This window comes from Globicephala melas, chromosome 16 (genome assembly GCF_963455315.2).
Source record: "Globicephala melas chromosome 16, mGloMel1.2, whole genome shotgun sequence".
In the NCBI taxonomy this organism is placed as follows: domain Eukaryota; kingdom Metazoa; phylum Chordata; class Mammalia; order Artiodactyla; family Delphinidae; genus Globicephala; species Globicephala melas.
The window spans coordinates 38,423,095-38,444,855 of NC_083329.1; the positions used below are offsets into that span (position 1 = coordinate 38,423,095).

The 21,761-nt window shown below is 40.9% G+C and overlaps 1 protein-coding gene across 1 annotated transcript in view; it reads left to right on the top strand.

Moving 5' to 3' along the window:
* Nucleotides 1–21,761, top strand: part of ASAH2 (N-acylsphingosine amidohydrolase 2) — a 113,662-nt gene that overhangs the window by 31,868 nt on the left and 60,033 nt on the right. The window contains exons 4-9 of the mRNA XM_060286204.1: nucleotides 2,306–2,465; nucleotides 5,600–5,796; nucleotides 7,289–7,438; nucleotides 14,978–15,154; nucleotides 16,426–16,553; nucleotides 17,638–17,715. Coding sequence (XP_060142187.1) covers nucleotides 2,339–2,465; nucleotides 5,600–5,796; nucleotides 7,289–7,438; nucleotides 14,978–15,154; nucleotides 16,426–16,553; nucleotides 17,638–17,715 — 857 coding nt within the window. The 5' untranslated portion in view covers nucleotides 2,306–2,338. The remainder of the gene's footprint in view (nucleotides 1–2,305; nucleotides 2,466–5,599; nucleotides 5,797–7,288; nucleotides 7,439–14,977; nucleotides 15,155–16,425; nucleotides 16,554–17,637; nucleotides 17,716–21,761) is intronic.

A 21,761-nucleotide genomic window follows, 5' to 3' on the forward strand; every position in this document is an offset into this window, starting at 1 on the left:
AATGGTAATATGCTGGTGGTAATTCTGGCAACTAAATAGAGTGGTGAAATACACGAGGTACGTGGCTGTAATCCAAGTAAGAGGTGGAAATGCTAATGTTAAATCGAGTGCCATTGTTGACTTGTGTAAAAGGCCAGTGGTGACAGCTAGTTCAGCAGAGCAAAACCAGCAAAGAACAAACAAACAAACAAACCCAGACACACATGCATACACATATATTTCATATCATGTCTGTCACATAGGCTCTTACCACATAGCCACATTTACATACGTCATCTGCATGTACACGCTTTGGGGTTCAAGGGTCCACCTGTCAGTCATCCATTTTTAATAGCCTTATTTGTGCAAAAGCTGTCTCAGCTGGCAGGAAGGCTCACAGAAACCAAAGCTTTGGGCAAGAACTAGGTCTACAGGGTTTGAAGTTTGCTACTGAAACAATAGCTAATGACTAGTAAACCTCTTTGACTCATCGAAGTTTCAGAGACATATCTTACATGTGCTTTCTGACTCAGGGCTGATAGTGAAAGTTGTTTTGCCCTAAGTTTGAAGCTGTCCCTACCGATGGTGGTGAAGGTGATCATGCTGGTGATAAATGGCTGAGGAACGCCTGCTAACAAAAAACTAGGAAATAGGGAAGATGTTCCAGGCTCTTGGTCCTCTCCCAGTTCAGCCCTACCTCTGAAGTGTTTGCTGTCAGACTGATATTTAACCTTTAGTCTGTGGATTGCAAAATAAAATGACTACGAAGACCGGATAGATAAGGCCTACTGGGTAGAGGCAGTGGCCGGTTAGAGAAGGGCTGCCGCATCTAAAGGGAACAGCAGCTACTAAGTTTTACAAAACTCTTGGTGCGTGGGAATGCTGTCTCCGTGTTGCCATATTTTACAAAATATTTTGAAAGAAAACCGAAGTTTCATATTTGTAAAAGTAGATTCTATTTTTACGGATAAATTGTAAGCTCTATCTTTTATCTTGTTGACTAAGTCACATTGAAATGAAAAATTGGGCCATACTAAATACACGTGTTTGTTGCCAATTTACAGCTCTTGGGGGTAGCAGCATCTTAGCCACATCTTAGCCATTTGTGGGGCAAGTCTTGGGACCACAGCCCCATCTCACTGCTCAAGCTTCCTTGAGGTTAAGAAAACGGACTCTAAAGTTCCCACCTGTGATTCATGATTCTTTAATACAAACTCATATAAACTCCCCTTAATGCTGCTGAGGAGCACAGAGTCTTTGCTATTTTAGAACCTAATGATAAATGCTGACATTCTGAACGCTTATCCCATTCCATGAAACAAACTATTACTGTGTCATCTTGTCTTATTTTTATAAAACCTCTATGAGATAGGTACTAAAATTATCATCATTGTCACATCCCTACTTACAGATGGGGAAACTGAGGCTCAGTGATGGGGATGATTTTCCAGGGTCACCTAGTAAGTGGCAGAAATGAGATTTGAACTCTGGCACCAGACTTCAGAATGCAATTTTTAACCATCATATTATCCTTTCTCATGCTACATTATGTGAGTTTTCAGCTTCTGTAGTCCCTCTGAGTTATGATGAATTCTACTCCGAAAATATCTTAAGGAATCTGTAAGGACATTTTCTGCTTTTGTAGCACACAAGGGCCATTGTCTTTATCCTCATACTTCAACATGGGGTTTGCAGAATGTGTGGGATCCTCCTGACCACTGAAGAGGGAAATTTTACAAATGCCTGGCTTGAGATCAGAGATGCCAATCTCCTTTTCCATGCCCTTTTCTATTCAGGTAGTAATTGAAAGTTAGAACAGGAAGCTTAAAGGCCAAAGGTCCGTTTCATCTCCTTGTGGACAAGATACTTAGTCCATGGCCACAAAGTAAAGCCCTAACCCCAGCAAGCTTTCTCACAAGTACAAGCCATGTGGGTACATCAGTTATCCCTGTTGACAGAAATGCTCCAATCTAGACCCATGTACAGAGAGCATCACTGCTATAAATGAAAGCAGTATGATGTATCCAAGGAATACAGATAGGTTTTAGCTTAGCTGCCAATGCCAAATGATGGGTGGTGGCTTCCAGCATGAGCACTGTGCTGAGAAGCGTTTGGAAACCCCATGTGAATTCATCAAGGAGTGCTGTAATTGACTGGTCTTTTCTTCCACAGGCTTGGGATATGGACCTAGTGGCAAATATGCCCTGTACTTGGTATTCTTGGTATAGTCTCTTCATATGAAAGAGCTAAGACAACTTAGCCTCGGACAGCTTGAAGCATGTGTATTTTAATTTGTTATTCTGTCTTTTTTCTGTCTCTTCCGCAGTTGTTCTTCTGTCTCTGCTTTTCCTCAGGAGAAATGGCCAAATGTACCTTTTCCACATTAGAGATATTCCTGATTTTCCTCTTTGTGATGATGACAGGGATCACGGTGGCTCTTCTCAGCCTGTTGTTCGTCACCAGTGGGACCACTGAAAATCACACAGGCAAGTATCATGGGTTCTCTTGTATGCTATTCCCAGCCTGTAGGAAATTTCTTCATTTTGGGGGACATCAAGGCAAGAAACAGTGTCTGCTGATAATGCTGGTAACAGGGCAGTTCAATGTGTACTTAAGCAGCCTGGGATAGTTATCTAACCTTTACCTTAGTTGCCCTTTATGCATTGATAGCAGTTTTTATCAAGTTTACCTTTGGCCCAAGTAGCCAGTGCTGCATTCTGACATGCAATTATTTGTCTCACTTTGCCACTGATCTAAGTACAGCTCAGGATTCTTCAAGGCCCAGTAATGTGAGCTTTTACCCTGAGCCTCTTCTTTTTCTCTTTGCCTCCTTTCTGGCATCATCTTCTCTAGGGGGTGGGGGGCAAAAGGAGAAGGAAAGACCCACTGAATGTCAATTAGCCTGTGAAAGCTTTAGAGAAGGGGATCTTGAACTCAAATCGCATGAGGGCCAATCAAGTTCCATAAATGGGGTGGGGGGCGTGGCCCAGGGTGGGGACAGGTGTCTCTCTGGTGAAGAGGGTCCACGGGCCCTCCTGAGTGCCAGCTGTTTTTTGTCATGATGTCACATCGACTCAGCCCTTCTGAGTTTTCAAGGGAAGCTGGAAATTGGGGGAGGCGGTTTAGACATCTGGGGGGTTTTTTTCCTGATTTTTTTTTTTAAATGTTGGAAATTAACTTAGTTTTTGAAAACCACCTAGGCTAAATTTACAGGCAATATCGCGTCCATGGGAGCCTCTCCTTTGATGATAGGTTATATACCTGATAAACAGTAGGGAAGACAGGTGGGGACTGAATGCTTTCACCAAAGTAAAGGGAGGGCTGGCCACAGGCCCAATGGAGAAGGAGAGGCAACATTGTTCACCTTGGTTTTCTCTTTTGCGGGCTCTTCTCTTTTCTAATGTATTCTCTACCTGTCCCTATGTTTTTTTGTTTAAAGACGTATTTATTATTTATTTTATTTATTTTTGGCTGTGTTGGGTCTTCATTGTGGCACACAGGATCTTCATTGAGGCATGCGGGATCTTCATTGAGGCATGAAGGATCTTTCGTTGCTGCGTGCGGGCTCTTCGTTGTGGTGCGCGGGCTTCTCTCTAGTTGTGGAGTGCGGGTTTTCTCTCTAGTTGTGGCGCGCGGGTTCCAAAGTGCTTGGGCTCTGTAGTTTGCGGCACACAGGCTGTAGCTGAGGCATGTGAGCTCAGTAGTTGTGGCGCGTGGGCTTAGTGGCCCCGTGGCATATGGGATCTTAAGTCCCTGACCAGGGATCGATCCCGTGTCCCCTGCATTGTAAGGTGGATTCTTTACCACTGAACCACCAGGGAAGTCCCTGTCCCCATGTTTTGAATTCACTGCCCACAGACCCAGAGAAACAGAGATCCTCTTTTCTGGGAGCGGGCAGAATGAGTTTTAGACTGCTAGAAATGAAAGAATGCATAGGACTTAGTTTTCTCTTTTAAAATTAGAGAATCCAGAGCCTGAGGCTCAGGGAGGTAATTAATAACTACAGTCACTATTTTCATAGTAGAAGTTGCTATTTATTGAATGGTTACTTTGTGTCAAGCACTATGGTAAACATTCTATGTAAATTTCTCATTTAATCCTCACAAACTCCCATAAAGGTAGGTGCTAGCCTTAGTACTGCTTTACAGATCTGAGCCTCTGAGATCGAAAAGAATCCTTTGGCTATGTGACTAGATTTGGCGTTGGTTGGCACTACATTCCTACATTGGAACAAATGAGGCAATAGCAAAGGTGCCTGATTCCTTCCTTGCAATACTTGATGTCTTGTAGAAAACGTGGGCTTGGGGATGGGAAAACATGAATTCTAACTACACTTAGAATGTGGATGAAAGAGCTGCAGATTCTGAGTTGGAGGATCTGGGTTAGGCACCTGATTCATCATATGCTCTCCATGAAATCTTGCTTAAGTCATTTCTCTGGGTTTCAGTTTCCTTATCCGTAAAATGGAGGAGATTGGATTATGTGATCTCTAAACTTTCTTGAGCTCCAAAATTCTGGAACCCAGAAGAAGTCTTCTGTTAATCTCTTGCCTAAATACTTTCTGACCACTAATGCACGGTGACACTGACATGTGTTGCCTTGGCCACCCCTCGCTGTTGTCTGGGGTGGAAACAAACAAATAAAATATATAAGTAAGATGTCTAAATATGTAAAAAAACAAAGCTATATTCCAGCCATCGTTTTAAATTTTGAATATGTATTAACATATTTATTGTCAATCAACCCTCGGAAGTAGGATATTATCATCTTCTTGTTATGAGAAAGTTATGTTACTTTTCTTCATAGATGAGAAAAGTTGAGGTAAAACAGGTTAAGTTATTTGTTCAGCTAGTAAATGATAGAGTTAGTTTTCAAACCCGGGCTGTTTCTGGCACTTGCTCTTTTAGTCTCTATCCCATTCTGCATCCTTTGATACTCATGTATGTGTGTGATGTTGATGTAGAATATATGTATTAATATGCATACATATAGGTGATATAAGAATAATTAAAATAAACAGAACTATGTTAACTGGTGTAGAGTGATCTAGGTAGCATTAAGAGTAGAAGATTTAGAAGGTCGAGGAGGATAAGAGCAGGGTAGAGACAGCTGGGGTGGCATCCTGAAGGTGAGGGGTTAAGCTGGATCTGGCTGTGATGGAACCACACCTACTCTGAAGGGGTAGAGGAGACTGATTGAGGGACCAGAAAGGGGTAAGTTCTCTGGATGGAGAGAGTGGTAGACACAAATCCCCAGAGGCTGGATTTAGTGGGCTGTGTGCCAGGAACCTGGCACCTGATTCGTTTGGCTGGAATAGAAGTGCAGGGTGAGTGAATGAAGAGTGACAGGTTAGACAGGAAGGGCTTGTGAGGAGAAGTTGAAGGACATTTGACAGAGAGCTTGACTGTTAGGCTGAAACATCTCCACTCCGTGAAAAAGATCCTCCTTGGGATTACGCTATAAAACATGTTCCTGAGATGTTTCTCACCGTGTATGTTAGATGTAAGAGAATATACAAAGGTTCATCCTTAGGAACCCGAATCTGTGTGTTCTAAGTGATGCTGACAAGTGCATGGGCTGAAATGTTGTTTCTTAAATATCTTACTGTTTTTTGATTCAGGTTTTCCAACCACCCAGATCCCTCCAGCCACCCAGATCCCTCCAGCCACCCACCCTCCAGCCACCCAGGGCCCCACAGACATCCAGGCATCTCCAACACCCAGCACCCCAGAGCCTACTCTATTTCAGAACTTCAGTGGCTACCATATTGGTGTTGGGCGAGCTGACTGCACGGGCCAAGTAGCAGATATCACTTTGGTAGGTAAATCATGGGATCCTTGAGGAGACTGTGAAACAGGTAACTTTATTATTTTGCACCCTGTATTTATTCCTAAATATTATGTCATAATCTCCTTCTCACTTTTTATTGACTTCACTGCTGTCTAACATCATGGATATTGTACTATGAGGAAGAGGGGACCTTTTATTTAACCACAACTCCCTTGTAAACTCAACTGGCCTTTTTTTGTGAGTGGAAGTGTCAAGGCGGACGAACTCCAGTACTGCAGGGGATGGGCAGGTACCATAAATGACTGAAGAAGGCCAGTGTAAGATGATAAATGTCTAGTAAATCCTCAGTTTTTTGGGGGGCAATAGAAAGTGGTGGTGACTGTGGTACAAGTAGAAAGTTGCATGGCTTTAGCTGATTGTTCCCATGTAAGAGTGTGGATCTAGGGCTGCCCCACCTTACGGTTTTCTCAAGAGAAGCCAGAGTATTTATGGATTGAAGATCTGAGGATTTAAGTCTCTCCATTGGAAAATGGAAGCAACTCTAGTTAAAACTGGAAATCTAATGTGGGCCAACAGTGTGTTAGCCAAGTAAAACACTTCTCTGGATCAGTTGTGGCTAGGGGCTGCTGGCATGCAACTTCCGGGCTGTGATGCTAGACACACGTTTCTAGCCACCCTTCGCTAGGTAACCAGAGCAGGAGGTTGCCTGATGGGATTTTTCTGTCTCCTACCAAATAATCTTTAGATTCTAGGAATTATTCCCTGTTGTCTGTTCTGAAAAGCGACTCTGGAATGTAAACCTTAAATGACCACTCACATGAGAGGTAAAACAAGCAGTAGAGCGACCATGCTGAAGACCTGGGTGCAGCTTTTATGGGCGGGCTTCATGACGTGGTGAGAGAGGGACTTCAAGATAGGTGTATTTGATTTGACTTGGCTGAGGGAGGGACAACATGATGAAAGCCAGGGGGAGGCACCCTCAATAAGTATTACTTAGTCATAAGGAAACCATTTTCTTCAGGAAAAAAAAAAAAAATCACATGCCAAACAACCAAAGTGAAGGGGCCTCCAGTCTTCAGGGTATTCCTGGGAATGTGGAATGATGGCTGGGGAGCGATTTCTTCTCTAGTACCTTAGATAGGCTGGAGAAACGGTCCTGTTTCAAAGAACAGAAGAGCCATGAAAGGTCTCCAGCATCGTGATGGAATTCCTAAGTCACACCAGCTCCCTCCTTGCCCACAGGCCAGTGAATAGCTACTGCCAACCCAACAACTACTTTGCCTTTTTCTGCACAGAAGAGTAAAGCCTGTTTTGTGATGTTGGCTTTACTCTTGAAAACACATATCCTGTCTCACTCAGAGCCACGGTGTCATGTGGATTGTATTTCTTTGCCTTTCCTAAGTAGTCTGTTCTTGTGTGGTTGTGCCTGGTTTCTGGTAACAGCGGGGTGAGAAGGAGTGGAGCTGCTTTCTGGTAACAGCGGGGTGAGGAGTGGAGCTGATTCTCTCTTCCTCTTTAGATGGGCTACAGCAAAACTGGCCAGAATGCACAAGGCATCCTCACGAGGTTGTACAGTCGTGCGTTCATCGTGGCGGAACCAGATGAGTCCAGTCGAGTAGTGTTTGTCAGCATTGAGATTGGCATGGTGTCCCAACGACTCAGGCTGGAGGTAAGTGATTGAGGAGGGAAAGAGATGACGTGATTTAAAGGCAAAGTCTGCAGGTGAACGTGACAGTAACTAAGCTCTCCTGGTTTCACATCCAGTGAGTTTCTACTACCCACAAGGTTATAAGCTCTTGACAATCCAGCAGATGATCGAATGGGGAGAATGAGCCTCATTCCACGCCAAGTCATCTTGGTCAGAACTTGCTTTCCATGCTGCTGGTCGCTCACCGTCATTATTAATGCTATTTTTTTGCAAGCTTATTATGTCCCAGTGACTTTCACATACACGCTCTTGTAATCCTCCTTGTTAGAAGTCTGAGAGTGCCAATTAATCACTAACCCTCCCCTCAAGTTTTTAGACAATTAAGAATAGATGCAAGGAATTAAAGAGAATTAAAAGGCAACTCTGAAATGAGGTTGGCCGTAAATTGCTGAAGTTGGGTGAAAGGCACATGGGGGTTTCATTATACTATTCTGATGATTTTTGTACATGTTTGAACTTTTCCATAATAAAATTTTAAAAGAATACAACATTAGCACTCTTAAACTCTAAACTGTTTTGTAGAATATGGCAGGCTTTTCTATGATTTTTTCTGCCAATTTTGACCATGTAACCCACCTGTGGGGAAAGTTGAGCTTAGCAGAAAGGTGCATAGGAGGTCCTGGACAGGCAGCTTGTAAGATGCAGAGAGCGGGTGGGGAGGGAGAGAGAAATAGTTATAGACACATGGACTTCCAGGCGTCTCTCTCTCAGCCAATTTCTAGACCTTGATCTGGTTATATTTTCTGCAGGGATCAGGTCACAGAAAGAAAGTGTATTCTTAGTATCTGCTCACACACTTACAAATGTGAGAAAGAGGAGAGTCTGGAATCTAGAATAATGACCATTAAATGTCCATTATTCAGTGTCATGTTCTATCAACCTCACCAAATAAACACTTTCTCCTCCTGCGGTGTGAAGGGGGCAGGGAGAGGGATGATGAGAGGGCCTAAAAGCATTTCTTTAGTGTCACCCCCTCACGAGGAGTAGAATGTAAGTCTCTCCCATCTATGGAAACATAAGGAGCAGAGGATTAAGTACTTTCCCCTCACCTACACTGACAACAAAACTGTGAGGTCAGCCTGTTGTTATCCCCATTTTGCAGGTAAGGAGGCTGAGTCTTAGAGAAGGTTAAGTAACTTTCCCAAGTTCACACAGTTAGAAGAAGGTAGAGCTGGTTTCTGAACACATATATGCCCGACACCAGAGCCTACATTCTTAAAAGTGAGGTCATTCTATTATCTTGGAGAGCATTGATCACCTGCTTTTTGCAAGACACTTTGTTAGGCACTTCAGGGGCACACAGCTAAGTGAGTCATAACACATGTTCCTATGAGCTCAGTACCTAGTTAGGGGATTGGAGGAAGGACTGTACCAGAAATACGCAAATAACTATGATTTACTGGAATAAAGGACAGTGATATATTAGTTATCTATTCATGAGTAATAAATAGCCCCCCCCGAAATAGGGACTTAATTAATATTTGTTGTTTTATCTCACACTTCTGTTGGTGAGGAATTCAGAACTGGCTTAGCTAGGTGGTTATGACTTAGGGTAGCTTGCAGTCGAGATGCTGGCAAAGGCTGCAGTCATCTGAAGGTTTGACTAGGGCTAAAAGATCCACTTCCAAGGTGATTCACCCATGTGGCTACTGACAGTTCCCCCACTGTCCATATCTCATGACAGAGCGGCTGGCTTCCCTTATAGTGTGCAACTTAAAGGAAAGAGCAGGGATTTTCGCCCACTCAGTAGGTTGTCTTTTCATTTTGTCAGTGGAAATATTTGCAAATGATATGACCGATAAGATGTGAATATCCAAAATATATAAACAGTTCATACAACTCAACATCAAAAAACCACAAACAACCTGATTAAAAAATGGTCCGAGGACCTGTATAGACGTTTTGCCAAAGAGGACATGCACATGAAAAGATGCTCAACATCACTGATCATCAGGGAAATGCAAATCAAAACTACACTGTGATATTACCTCACGCCTGTCAAAATGGCTATCATCAAAAAGAACACAAATAACAAACACTGGCGAGGATGTGGGAACCCACATACATATTGGTTGGAATGTAAATTTGTGTAGCCACTGTGGAAAATAGTATGGAGGTGTCTCAAAAAATTAAAAATAGAACTACCATATGACCCAGAAATTCCACTCCTGGTTACATATCTGAAAAAAATGAAAACACTAATATGAAAAGATATATGCACCCCCATGTTCATAGCAGTATTATTTACAGCTGCCAAGATGTGGAAGCAACCTAGGTGTCCATCAATAGATGAATGGATAAAGAAACTGTGGTGTATATACATATATACGATGGACTACTACTCAGCCATAAAAAAGAATGAAATTTGTAACAACATGGATGGACTTGGAAGGTATTATGCTAAGTGAGATAAGTCAGAAAGACAAATACTGTATGATATCACTTGTATGTGGAATGTAAAAAATAGAACAAACTAGTGAATATAACAAAAAAGAAACAGACTCAGATACAGAGAACAAATTAGTGGTTACCAGTGGGGAGAGGGAAGAAGGGAGGGGTAATGTGGGGTTAGGGGATTAAGAGGTATAAATTATTATGTATAAAATAAGCTACAAGGATATATTGTACAACACGGAATATAGCCAATCTTTTATAATAACTATACATGGAGCATAACCTTTAAAAATTGTGAATCACCATATTGTATGCCTGTAACTTATGTAATATGGTACATCCACTATACTTTAATTTTTTTAAAAAAAGAGCAGGGAAGAAACCACAGTGCCTTTCATAACCCAGGCTCAGAAGATGCACACCATCACTTTCACCCTGTTCTATCCTTAGAAGCAAGTCACCAAGTCTAGTTCACACTCACAGGTGGGAAAGTTATACTTCACCTCTTGAAGCCAGGGGTATTGAAGAATTTGTGGACATACAGTACTTTAAAAGTACAACACAGGGATTCAGGAAATGGAAACTAGAGGAAAATTCAAAGTGGAAGTGACACTTGAATGGGGAGGATTTTAAATGGTTGACATGGGGAGGAAGAGCTATCAAATCGAGGGGACAACATGGACACAGAGAGGCACAAGGGAGAAATGTAGATGTATTTGAAGAGACAGATTAGTTCTATTAGGACACATGTAGGCATGTAATTGGAGATGTACTTGGAAGGTGTGTTGGTCATAATTTGTAGGCTCCTGGGATGCCAGGTTGTTTTTAATTCTGTGGGTGATGGGGATTCTTAGAAAACTTGTGCGTGGAGGAGTGATGCAAACACAGTTGTGCTTTAGGATGATTAATCAGACAGTGATGTTCGAGGTGGATTGTAATAGGCTAGAGCTAGCGGCGAAGACACAAATTGGCAGATTCCTTAAATTAACATCAAGGCTCTATTGATAAGAGTCCAGTGGGAAAACAGTAATCACACTAGGCATTTCAAACAGGGGATTTAATATGGGGGAATTTTACAAGATGTTAAAAGGCTGAAAGAACTAGAAAGGGAAACTAGCCTTGCAGGAGGGATTTAAACTTTGCCTGGCCATTTCCCCTATACTATGTAATGCTGGCCTAAAAGTTTTAAACCAATGGGACAGCAGTGAGACTATATGGTGGTAAAAAGTCAAATTAAATGCTAATGAGATTTGGGGATGAATTGGCATAAAAGCTAACACTTGACGTAGTTCCTGTGACGAGTCAGGTATTGGTCTAAGTGCTTCATATATATTAATTCATTTAATCCTCCAAACAACTGTATGAGGGAGGTACTATTATTATGTCATTTGACAGACTGGGAAACTGAGTTGCAGAGGACCCAGTAACTTGTCCAAGTGTACGCAGCTAGGAACTGTCCGAGGTGGGATTCAAACATTGACATCTTCCTGCCAGAGCACATGCTCATTACCATAGCACTATACTGTTTTTCTGAGGAATCAAAAATGGTTCTGATTAGGAAATGGTGAGGTCATTAAGTAGAAATAGAGTTAAAACAGACACTTTGGGGTGGAGTGTGGAGGGGATAGCAGGTTAATGTATTGGGTTGTAGACCACTATGAAGTTAATACTGGGCACCATTTAACCATCTCCTCCTATTTTTACTTCCCCTTACAATCTGAGACCCAGAGGAAAGACCTATAAATGAACCCACTTACTTATCCCAAGTTAATCCAAGGGGAAAGTGTGAAAAATAAATGTAACTAAACTAGTGCCATTAAACTTATTGTAACACCTGGTTTTTTTTTTTTTTTACATCTTTATTGGAGTATAATTGCTTTACAATGGTGTGTTAGTTTCTGCTTTATAACACAGTGAATCCGTTATACATATACATATGTTCCCATATCTCTTCCCTCTTGCGTCTCCCTCCCTCCCACCCTCCCTATCCCACCCCTCTAGGTGGTCACAAAGCACCGAGCTGATCTCCCTGCATAACACCTGGTTTTAGTCAGATTCTCTGTCTCAGCTTTGAGATTGATGAAATTTCCAGCATGGAATAAAGATTAAAGAAGATCCCTGAGCAGTGAGGCAGGGCAGGAAAGCAGAATGACTTTTCTAACTCTTTCTATGTCATGTTCCCAAGAGTGTCAGCAATAGGAAATGGAATGGAAACTGCAGTTGAAGAAGTGAGCGATAGACATTAATGTCACTTCTTTGCTCTATGTTAAAATAGCCCTCCTTTCATGAAGTAGAAAACATGCTACTTATAATGGCTATTGGCAGGCATTGTTATTACATGACTGAGTTTTTAATTTTTTTCTTTTTCCCCAGAAGTCCCACATGTCTGACTTCATATCAGAGACTGTAGTTTAGGATAAGATTTCTGTAAGCTGTTTGTAGTCTTTTTCTTTTGTTTTAAAATTCAAGATTCATAATTTCTATGTTTTCAAGAGCTTGATTCTTGCGTAAACCTGAAAAAATGCACCGAATTCTAAAAATCCTAATGTTACAGTTCTTTAGGAATAAAAATGTGTGGGACAGGGAGCTCTAAAGTTGACTGGCAGTTCCTTCTTTTCCAAGACCTTCTCGTCTTGGTTACAGAATTGTAAGAACATCAGCTTTTGACTTTAGTTAAGCTTTCATGGTGTCCATTCATTGATTGTTTCCCCTTCTCCCTACAGACATTTCTTTTTCATGAAGCAGTAATATTTACTGTGTGAAAGAGTATGTAAGAGTGCTGAAGAGTTGGGGCTGGAGTTAGGATCAAACAGAAGGAACATGGAACCTTATGGGGATGGAGAGTGTGGGCTGGTAATGTTGGTCTAGTTATATCCTATTTCCTTTCCACATTTGCCTGGTATTACATGGTTGCTCATGTGGATGTGGCAACCTAGGAATCAGTGTTTGGGGCATGGAGAGGTTAATGAGGCGTGAAGATGGTTTGTAAGATCTCTTTCCTGATTCAATGACCATGTGACTTAGAATGAAGGTGGTGGAGCTCTTCACCTAAAATAGAAAAGGTTGAATGGATGTCTTTATGTATTTTCAGTATATAGCACACCAGTTGCTGCTGCTTCCTTATGTACCATTGGTGTGCTGGAACTGGCTTGTACCAGCTCATGAGAGCTGATTGTTAAATATTTAGGAACTTTGTGAGTTAGTGTTTAAACTTTTGGTAGCTTGAAATTCACTATGGTGAGTGTATTTGCGCCACAGAAATTGACAGATGATACAAATGAGGGCTATTCTTTTTTCTTTCAGAGAAACAGTTTATCAACATACTACTGTCTATACCATACTCAAGGTGGACAGCATTGCTAATCAAAAAAGGCACTCTTTTGGGACTTCCCTGGCCGTCTAGTGGTTAAGATTCGGTGCTTCCACTGTAGGGGGTGTGGGTTCGATCCCTGGCTGGGGAACTAAGCTGCTGCATGCCTCCCCCTCCCCCACCAGAAGGCACTCTTTTTTTGCTAAGCTCAGATTTGGATTCAGAATCCTTCTCAACACACTGCTTTGGATAGCAACCACCCATGAATAGGACTGAGTGCATGAGATGAGTAGTATTTGCCAGCTCTGCCATGAAAGAGTTTCCGCCATTGTCCCTGGTATTAGGTGACAGTATCTTACACTGAGGAAGGTTGCCTGGGGTTGACACTTTTGCTGGAACATTTTAGTAATTTTTGACATGAAGTCAAGGCATCTTCCACAGAGAAACCACAGTAATACCAAACTTTAGTTGCAGTTGATTAAAGCAAAATCAGATATAGGTATTCAGCACTAATGTAGCCTTTGAAGTCAACTATACTTCAATAAAAAACAGAAAAAAAGCTACCCAGCAACATCACTAATTCTTTCTTTTGTTTTCTTGATGTGTCTATACCACCCCAAACATTAATTATTCATCTGGATGTTCATTGATTAATTCAATGAACATTTACTGAGTCTCTTTGGATTAGGTATCTATTGCTGTACAGCAAGTCATCCAGAAAACTCAGTGGCTTAAAACAATAATCACGTATTAGTGCTCAGGATTTTTGTGGGTTAGGAATCCTAGAATGGCTGGGTTGGCTGATTCTGACATATTAGAACCACAGTCACATATCATTACTTTTGTATCATGAGATTGAACTTGGATGTTGGCTGGGGCTGAGGTTGTTTGAAGCTTGCCTGCGTCTGAAGGGTCACCTTCTATGGTTGTTCACCAAACGGCTAGCAAGTTAGTGCTGACAAGATGGTTCCTTTCCACATGGGCCTCTCCACAGGATTGCTGGGGTGTCCTCAGGTCACAGTGGGTGGCTTCCCCAGGCCAATAAGTGTAAGTGTCTGGGAATATTGAGTTCTTCATTTTGGGAAGTGAGGCAGTAAAGAGGACTTCGCACTGCTCCTGAGATGCTTTCCCCCCTGGTATTGCATGACCAGTTTGCTCTCTTCAGTTAAGCCTCTGATGAAAGGTAACATCTTTGGGAAGATCTTTCCTCACTAACACCTATCATGTTCTTTTGCCTTACCTAGCTATATTTTTCTTCATAGAGTTTATCACTGTATAATATAATATCGCATATTTATTTATCTTTCCCTCACTAGAATAAAAACTTCTCCAGGGTAGGGACCTCATATGTCCCTAGTGCTTAGAACAGTGTCTGGAAATGAGCAGGTGAGAATACTGGTTGTATAGTTAGACTTGGATATAGACTCTGACTCTGCTCTTTATTAGACCTGTGGGCAAATTATTTAACTTCTGTACATGTCAATGTTTCCAGCAAAAGATAAGATTAAAAATACCCACCTCTTGGTGGTGTTATAGAGATTTTTAAGTGACATGATGTATGTAATACTTAGCATTGTGCTTGTACACAGCAAGAATCTATAAAATGTTAGCGACTGCAATTATTGTTGCTGTTGCTGTTACTGAGATGATAAACTCAAGCATAGAGTGAAAGGTCACTTGACAGGGATGTCACTGATATGGTTCAGTGGTTAGGCTCATCAGCGCTTTTTCTCAGGCTGTGCTCCTATGTTATTCCTCTTCTTAGTTTTGTTTTGTTTTGTTTTCCTTTCTTAAAGGTCCTGAACAGGCTGCAGAGTAAATATGGCTCCCTGTACAGAAGAGACAACGTTATCCTGAGTGGTACTCACACACACTCGGCTCCAGCAGGATATTTCCAGTACTCTACATTTGTGATTGCCAGTGGAGGATTTAGCAATCGAACTTTTGAGTACATGGTTGCTGGCATCATGAAGGTAGGCAAGGGACCCCAGAGGACCCCAATGTTCTTTAGCATTGCTTACAGTGTTTTAGGAGTGGTGTGGTGTGATACGGAGAGTCCCTATAGGATCTCGGTCTGAGCACAGTCTTAGCACCTACTTCCCTTTCTCCTTTTTGACTCCCTTGTAGCTTCTGGTTCTGAGCTGTGGGATGCTAGTCCTGAGGCGCTGATTGATTGGGAGAAGAGGGTTCTATGGCAGTAAGCCTCATATGGTCACCCAAAGACACAGAAAACATTTTGTATCTATAACCCTTATAAATTATAGGGTCCCACATAGTCAGTTCTCTGCACAAAGTCACTTGAAAAGAAATCCACCAAGGGACTCAAAGTAATTACAAATAATTTCGAGCCTTCCTTGTATTTCCCAAAGAGCATAGAAGGGGATCCAATTTACACCACACACCCTCATTTCTCAAGTCCTCTATTGCAGCTCTAGACTGACGTGGGGCTCTGAACTGATACCCTCAAACTCTTATCCCATTCCTGGTTTGGGTAGCTTTTACTACTCTCTCCTGTCTTCCAGGTAATTATTTTCTCTCATAGAATCCTTGCTAATGTTTTCTTCATTCCTTTGTCTCTCAGGTTTTGTCTCTCTCTACCTGTTCTCATAAAATTACCACCATCCACCGCCCCCAAATCCAGGGATCCATCTGGCAAAGGAAGAAATGTCTTTACAACAATGTTTTTCAAAGAGCAAATAACAGTCTATGAATGGCTTTATGAAATCAATTTCATACGTTGTGATAAGCTTTAAAAAAGGAACTAAAAGAGACTGGAAAATAACATAATGCATGACACACAGGGTATAGTTTGTATTGTGAACTTTTGTTTTAGGATACATATCTTGATGTGTATTGAGTTATGATGAAAAATGTATCAATTACTATATTTCTCAGTCCAAAAAGTTTGAAAAGCTCTGCCTTAGAGGGTGTGAGCAGGAGGATGGAGAGTTGTAAGGTCAAGTCTCCCATTTTGGCCATCTGAAATGGCAGACAGTTCCTGACTCGGCAGTCCTGAGACACTCAGGTCGTTCCCTATACACAGCATTTCCTCATCTCAACCCGGAAGGTCATGTCTGTTACCCTCAGAATGACACCAGCTTTGTGGTTCTCCAGCTTTCATCCCTTAGCAGGGACAAGTTGGAGACAAAAGAAATTTTCCACAGGGTTCTTCAGTTTATATCAACTAAGTCTTAATGCCCACCAGGATTTCTAACTTTACTTTTTTTTTTTTTTTAACGTATAGAGCATTGAGATAGCACATGCAAATATGAAACCAGGCAAAATCTTTATCAATAAAGGGAATGTGGATGGTGCACAGATCAATCGAAGCCCTTCTTCGTACCTTCGGAATCCACAGTCAGAGAGAGCAAGGTGAGGGTGCGATTATCTAGATAAAATCATGTGTTTCCTTTAGGAACCAGCAACAAAATCTAAGAACAGGGTTGTAACTTGATGGGTATGGTGAGATCCTGAAAGGGTATTAAAGCTGAAATAATTTAAAAACATGCTGATAATCTAAGACAAGCAGAAATAAAAAGAGAATGCAGAAGCACAGACCAGCCTATGCACACGTCTTCCCCCTTTGCTGGTTGTGGGAGTCAGATGTGAATGTTTGAAGGACTCTGGCTTTCAAAGAAGGCACAACTGTGGTCTCATCTTAGCTTTATCACTTCCTAGTTGTGTAACCTTTAGAGATCCACTTAAATCTTAATTTAGGGGTTCTCTGCTTCTCATCTGGAAAATATAAAAATGTGCATAACGTATATTTGTTCGACTAATGAACAACTCTTTCAAGACGTAAGACATTATGCCAGCAAGACATAAAACTGGCATAATTGAATGGGACAACTAAGGAAGCCCATTATTTTTTAATTTTTTATGTGATGAACGAGGTTTGTGACAGAAGAGAAGTACTTGGCTACTATAGCAGAGTAAAATAATATCGCAGTTCAACTTGATCACTTGACATTTCATATTTGTCTCTATATTTTTTAAAAGATTTCAAAGGAGTTGATTTTTAGAAAATATAATCTGATTTCCCTTGAAAGGACATAAAAGAACCCTTTAAATTGTAGGTCGGGAATGCTTTTGATTTTGCACATTCCCTGCTATTTTTAAGAGATTTCACTAAAATTTAGTATGAGTAAATATTTCAAAGACAAAACCTTTTTTAAAGAAATAATATATGCTATATAATATTGCATATTTTATATAAAAATGTATATTTCATCTCCAGTTAGCTGACCTAATGCCCCTTTGCTCACAGTTGCAAATCATTTCTTTAGCTGAGAAATGAGATCCTGGATGCAGTTTGTAGAACTAGAGTGTCAGGGAGCCTTGCTTACTGAGAGTCATTTTGGTTTTGGTTTTTGTGTCAGCTTCTGGCTGAGGGGGTCATACATGAGGGCCAGGCTCTAACCTAGAACTCACTAAGTTCCTCTGTTTTGCTGACTAGGTATTCTTCAAATACAGACAAGGAAATGGTACTCTTGAAAATGGTAGATTTGAACGGAGACGACCTGGGTCTTATCAGGTACTCTATTTACTTAAAAAAAAAAATTTCTGTTTGAATGATTTTCCTTAATTACAGGGGGGAAAAAGAGACCAGAACAGTGACAGCAGAGACTGAGAATAAGCTGAGTGGTTGAATCATATCTGGGGTCCGGCCATGGGCCCTCACGCAACGTTCTCAGCATCCCAGGGCTTAGTTCCTCACCTGTAAAACAGGACTAATAAAAGGATTATGTGAATGAGGGATCTGGGTGAAGAAGTTTAGCATAGCGTCTGACATATAATAGATTCAGTAAATGCTAGTGGTTATTACTGTATCAAGATCTCATATGGTGGTAGACAATGATCTCTTGGAAATGAGAAAACAATCTGACCAACCAGCAAGTGATTATGGGTTTGAGGTTATTTCCCTGTGCTTTTCTGAAAGGATTAAGTCTAATGTAGGACAATGCCAATTAGTGATAAAAGCAGAACCGAGACCACCTAACAGAAGCAGATGAGGCAAAATTACATCTTGGCACAGATTTTAGCTCCATTTTGTATGTAAGGAAACACATGAATTTTGTTTTCTTTGACAAGAAAGCATTTGCATTCACGTGTGATTTTGGTTGCTGCAATTGAACTGACTCAGGAATTGTCTGGATGGGTAACAGTTTCAGACACCTTGACCCGTGGACTTCCAAACTGACACAGAAATGTCCTAAGGAAGCGGATGATAGCACGTAGGTGCAAGAGTCAAATGGCTTGTGTTCATTCCGGGCTCTCATTCTTAGTGGCTGTGTGACTTTGGTCAAGTTACTTAACTGCTGTGTCTCAGTTTTCTTACTCTAAAATTGAGGGATAAAATGAGTCCTTAAATGTTGATAATAACTGTTCTTAAAGGGGGTAGGAGTCTTCCGGGGGATTATAAAATATTTAAGTAAAATTTCTATGTGAATAAAATTAAGTAAATTGAAAGTAATACGAGGTGAAGAAAAACATTGAAGACTGACCCACAGTTCAGATACTAGGGTTGGTCCTATAACTGGGTAGAGAACAGCATGGTGGTAAGGAGTTTGGGTTTTAGCATTTAGGTTTTAGATATAGGTTTTAGGACTTGAATTCAAGCCCCAGCTCTGCCCCTTACTAGCCCTGTGCCCTGGGGAAAGTAATTTATCTACTTGCACCTCAAGTATTTTGTTTGAAAATGGGAATAATGATACCTCATGGGATTGTTTGAAGATTAAATGAGATAGTGCATACAAAACTCTAGTTCTATGCCTGGCATAAAAAGAGTTTAATAATTTTAGCTAAAAGGTAAGTAGTAGAATAACATTCTACCTCTTCTAAAAATGCCATTATTGGCATCTCAGAGTGCTTGAAACTCTTAGCATTCGTGTTACTTCTTTGGGGTTAAAGTGAGGTCACTAAAAATTCCCTGATAAAATAACCTTTATTATGTGGGTTGATAAAATAGGACTCATTCTTTGTTTACAGTTAATTCATCTACTGATTAGTTGCCACCTAGCATTTAACTCAATAGGCTTTCTAAATGTCAGGCATGCAACTGTGTGCTTGGGCTATATTATTATGAATAAAGCATAGTCCCTATCTTAGTTTTATAGGCTAGTGTGGTGATCTGGGCAGGAGACAAGAGACAGACAGACAAATGATCATAACATAATCAGATGGCCATCAGTGCTGTCACCTGGGCATAAATAAATGCTGTGGGAATTTGGAGGTGGTAGCACTGAGCTCTACCTGGGAGCATCGTGAAAGGCTTCAAAAAGGAAATGACACTGAACTGGACCTGAAGGAGCCATGGGAGTTCTCATGGAGCCGTGAAAAAACTGCATTGTGAGGCCAGATTATGGGCTTAGGTCAAGGAGTGGCTGAGAGATGAATCTAGAAAGCTAACCTACCTCTTGATTTTGGATCACTTTAATGGAGAATTTGGTAAGGAGACAGGATAAGGACATGTATGTATGACTAGTTAGAGAATTCGCAATTTGTTAGGAGAAGAAAGTGCCTTTTCCCTTATAGTTTCTACTTAACTCTTGGCTGAATAACTGAGACCATTCATGATTTCCTTTTTTAAAATTTTATTTTATTTTAAAATTTATTTTTAATTTTATTGGATTATAGTTGATTTACAATGTTGTGTTAGTTTCAGGTGTACAGCAAAGTGATTCTATTGTACATATACATACACTCGTTCCTTTATTTTTTATTTTTTTAACATCTTTATCGGAGTATAGTTGCTTTACAATGGTGTGTTAGTTTCTGCTGTATAACAAAGTGAATCAGCTATGCATATACATATGTCCCAATATCTCTTCCCTCTTGTGTCTCCCTTCCACTCTCCCTATCCCACCCCTCTAGGTGGTCACACAGCACCGAGCTGATCTCCCTGTGCTATGTGACTGCTTCCCACTAGCTATCTATTTTACATTTGGTAGTGTATATATGTCCATGCCACTCTCTCACTTTGATTTAGTTTCTGAATCATTGAAGAATGCCAAGAGGACACTCAAAGTGCTATTTTGGGGACCAGATTCTCTTTGCTTCCTTGCATATAACTATATAACATATCTGGCAGTCCCAGGGTCAACTGTCAATGTTATAACAATGCTTTTCCATCTGCTGTGCTTAACAGCCTGCAATAACTTTCTGCTGTTTCTATAGCCTCTGTATATTATCCTTGATGAAATTGCCCCTGCAATTGCCTCTTGTTGCATAGGGATAATTGCTCTTTGAATACAGTAAAAATGATCCAAAGTGTAAAGTCAAATCTGGGCTGCTAAGTAACTCAGCCACCATATGTAGGTACCTGCTATTAGGCAGGATGCCAAGGTATGAGGAGTTTAGAAGCACAGAACCTCAGATTTGCAGAGCATGAAGATCATCGAAGTTTAAACCTCAGCTGAGGCCTGGAAAGGTGATGTGACCTGCCCAATGTCGCAGCCAAGACTATTCTCTTCACCCTGAAAACCATGTTGAAGTTCATAATTTATTCCTTGCTACTTTCATTGTTGTTTTCATTTCTTCATTCAACAAGTCTGCACCAGACACCTACTATGTGCCAGGAAGGGCTTTCCAGTCCTTGGAATGATGCATTTCCAGTAAATGGTCATAACGTCAGGAGTCAAATACCTGTGTCTGTGCTCCTTGAGCAAACCCTTTAAAATCTCTGAGACTCAGTTTCCACATTTCTCAAATGTAGATGTAACATCTCTCCACATAGAGATTATTATGCATTCATTCATTTATTAAATATTGTGGAAGATGTGTGTCATGAACTGAACTAGTACTATACAGATACACTGAGAAAAAAATTGGTTGTGGTTCTTATAGAACTTATAGTCTACTGGTGGAGACAAAAGGTAATCATATAGTCATACAAATGCATGTATAATTATAATTGGGTTAATTGCTAAGAAAGGAAGGTATGAAGAGCTATCTTAAAGGGACTTGACCTGGTCAGGGAGATTGGGAAAGGCTTCCCTGAGGAAGAGACAATGGAACTGAAAACCAAAGGAAGGGTAAGAATTAACTGGCAAAGTGAGGGGTAAAAAAGAACATTTAACACAGATGGGAAAACATGTGCAAAAGTCCTGTGGCCTGTTTGAGGTGCTGATAGTTCTGTGTGGGTGGAGTGCGAGGACAGTGGGGCATGGTGTTGTGAATTAAATTCAGAGGTAGAGATTAGATGCCATGATAAAGATTTGGGTCTTTAAACAAAGGGGAATAGAAAATCACTGAAGTGTTTTCAGCTGGGGTTGGGAGCTGGGGGCTCTTGAAGGGTTAGGAAGAGTAGTGACTTGAGGGATGAAAGAATTATGTGCATGAAACTATTCCATAATCCATCAAGTCCTCTACAATTGTAAGGCCAACATTTGCCTCACTTGATCTGTCTATAAGGAAAATATTTCTTTTTGACTGATACTACTGTATGAAAAAACAGTAAATGATTTTTCTCCAGACGTGGAGAACATGTTTGGGATGTTCTGTATTAAAATATAAGCTGTGTGGCAGTCACAAAATTCACTTAGGGAGATTCTGGAAGGCACCTCAAAGAAGGAGTCTGTG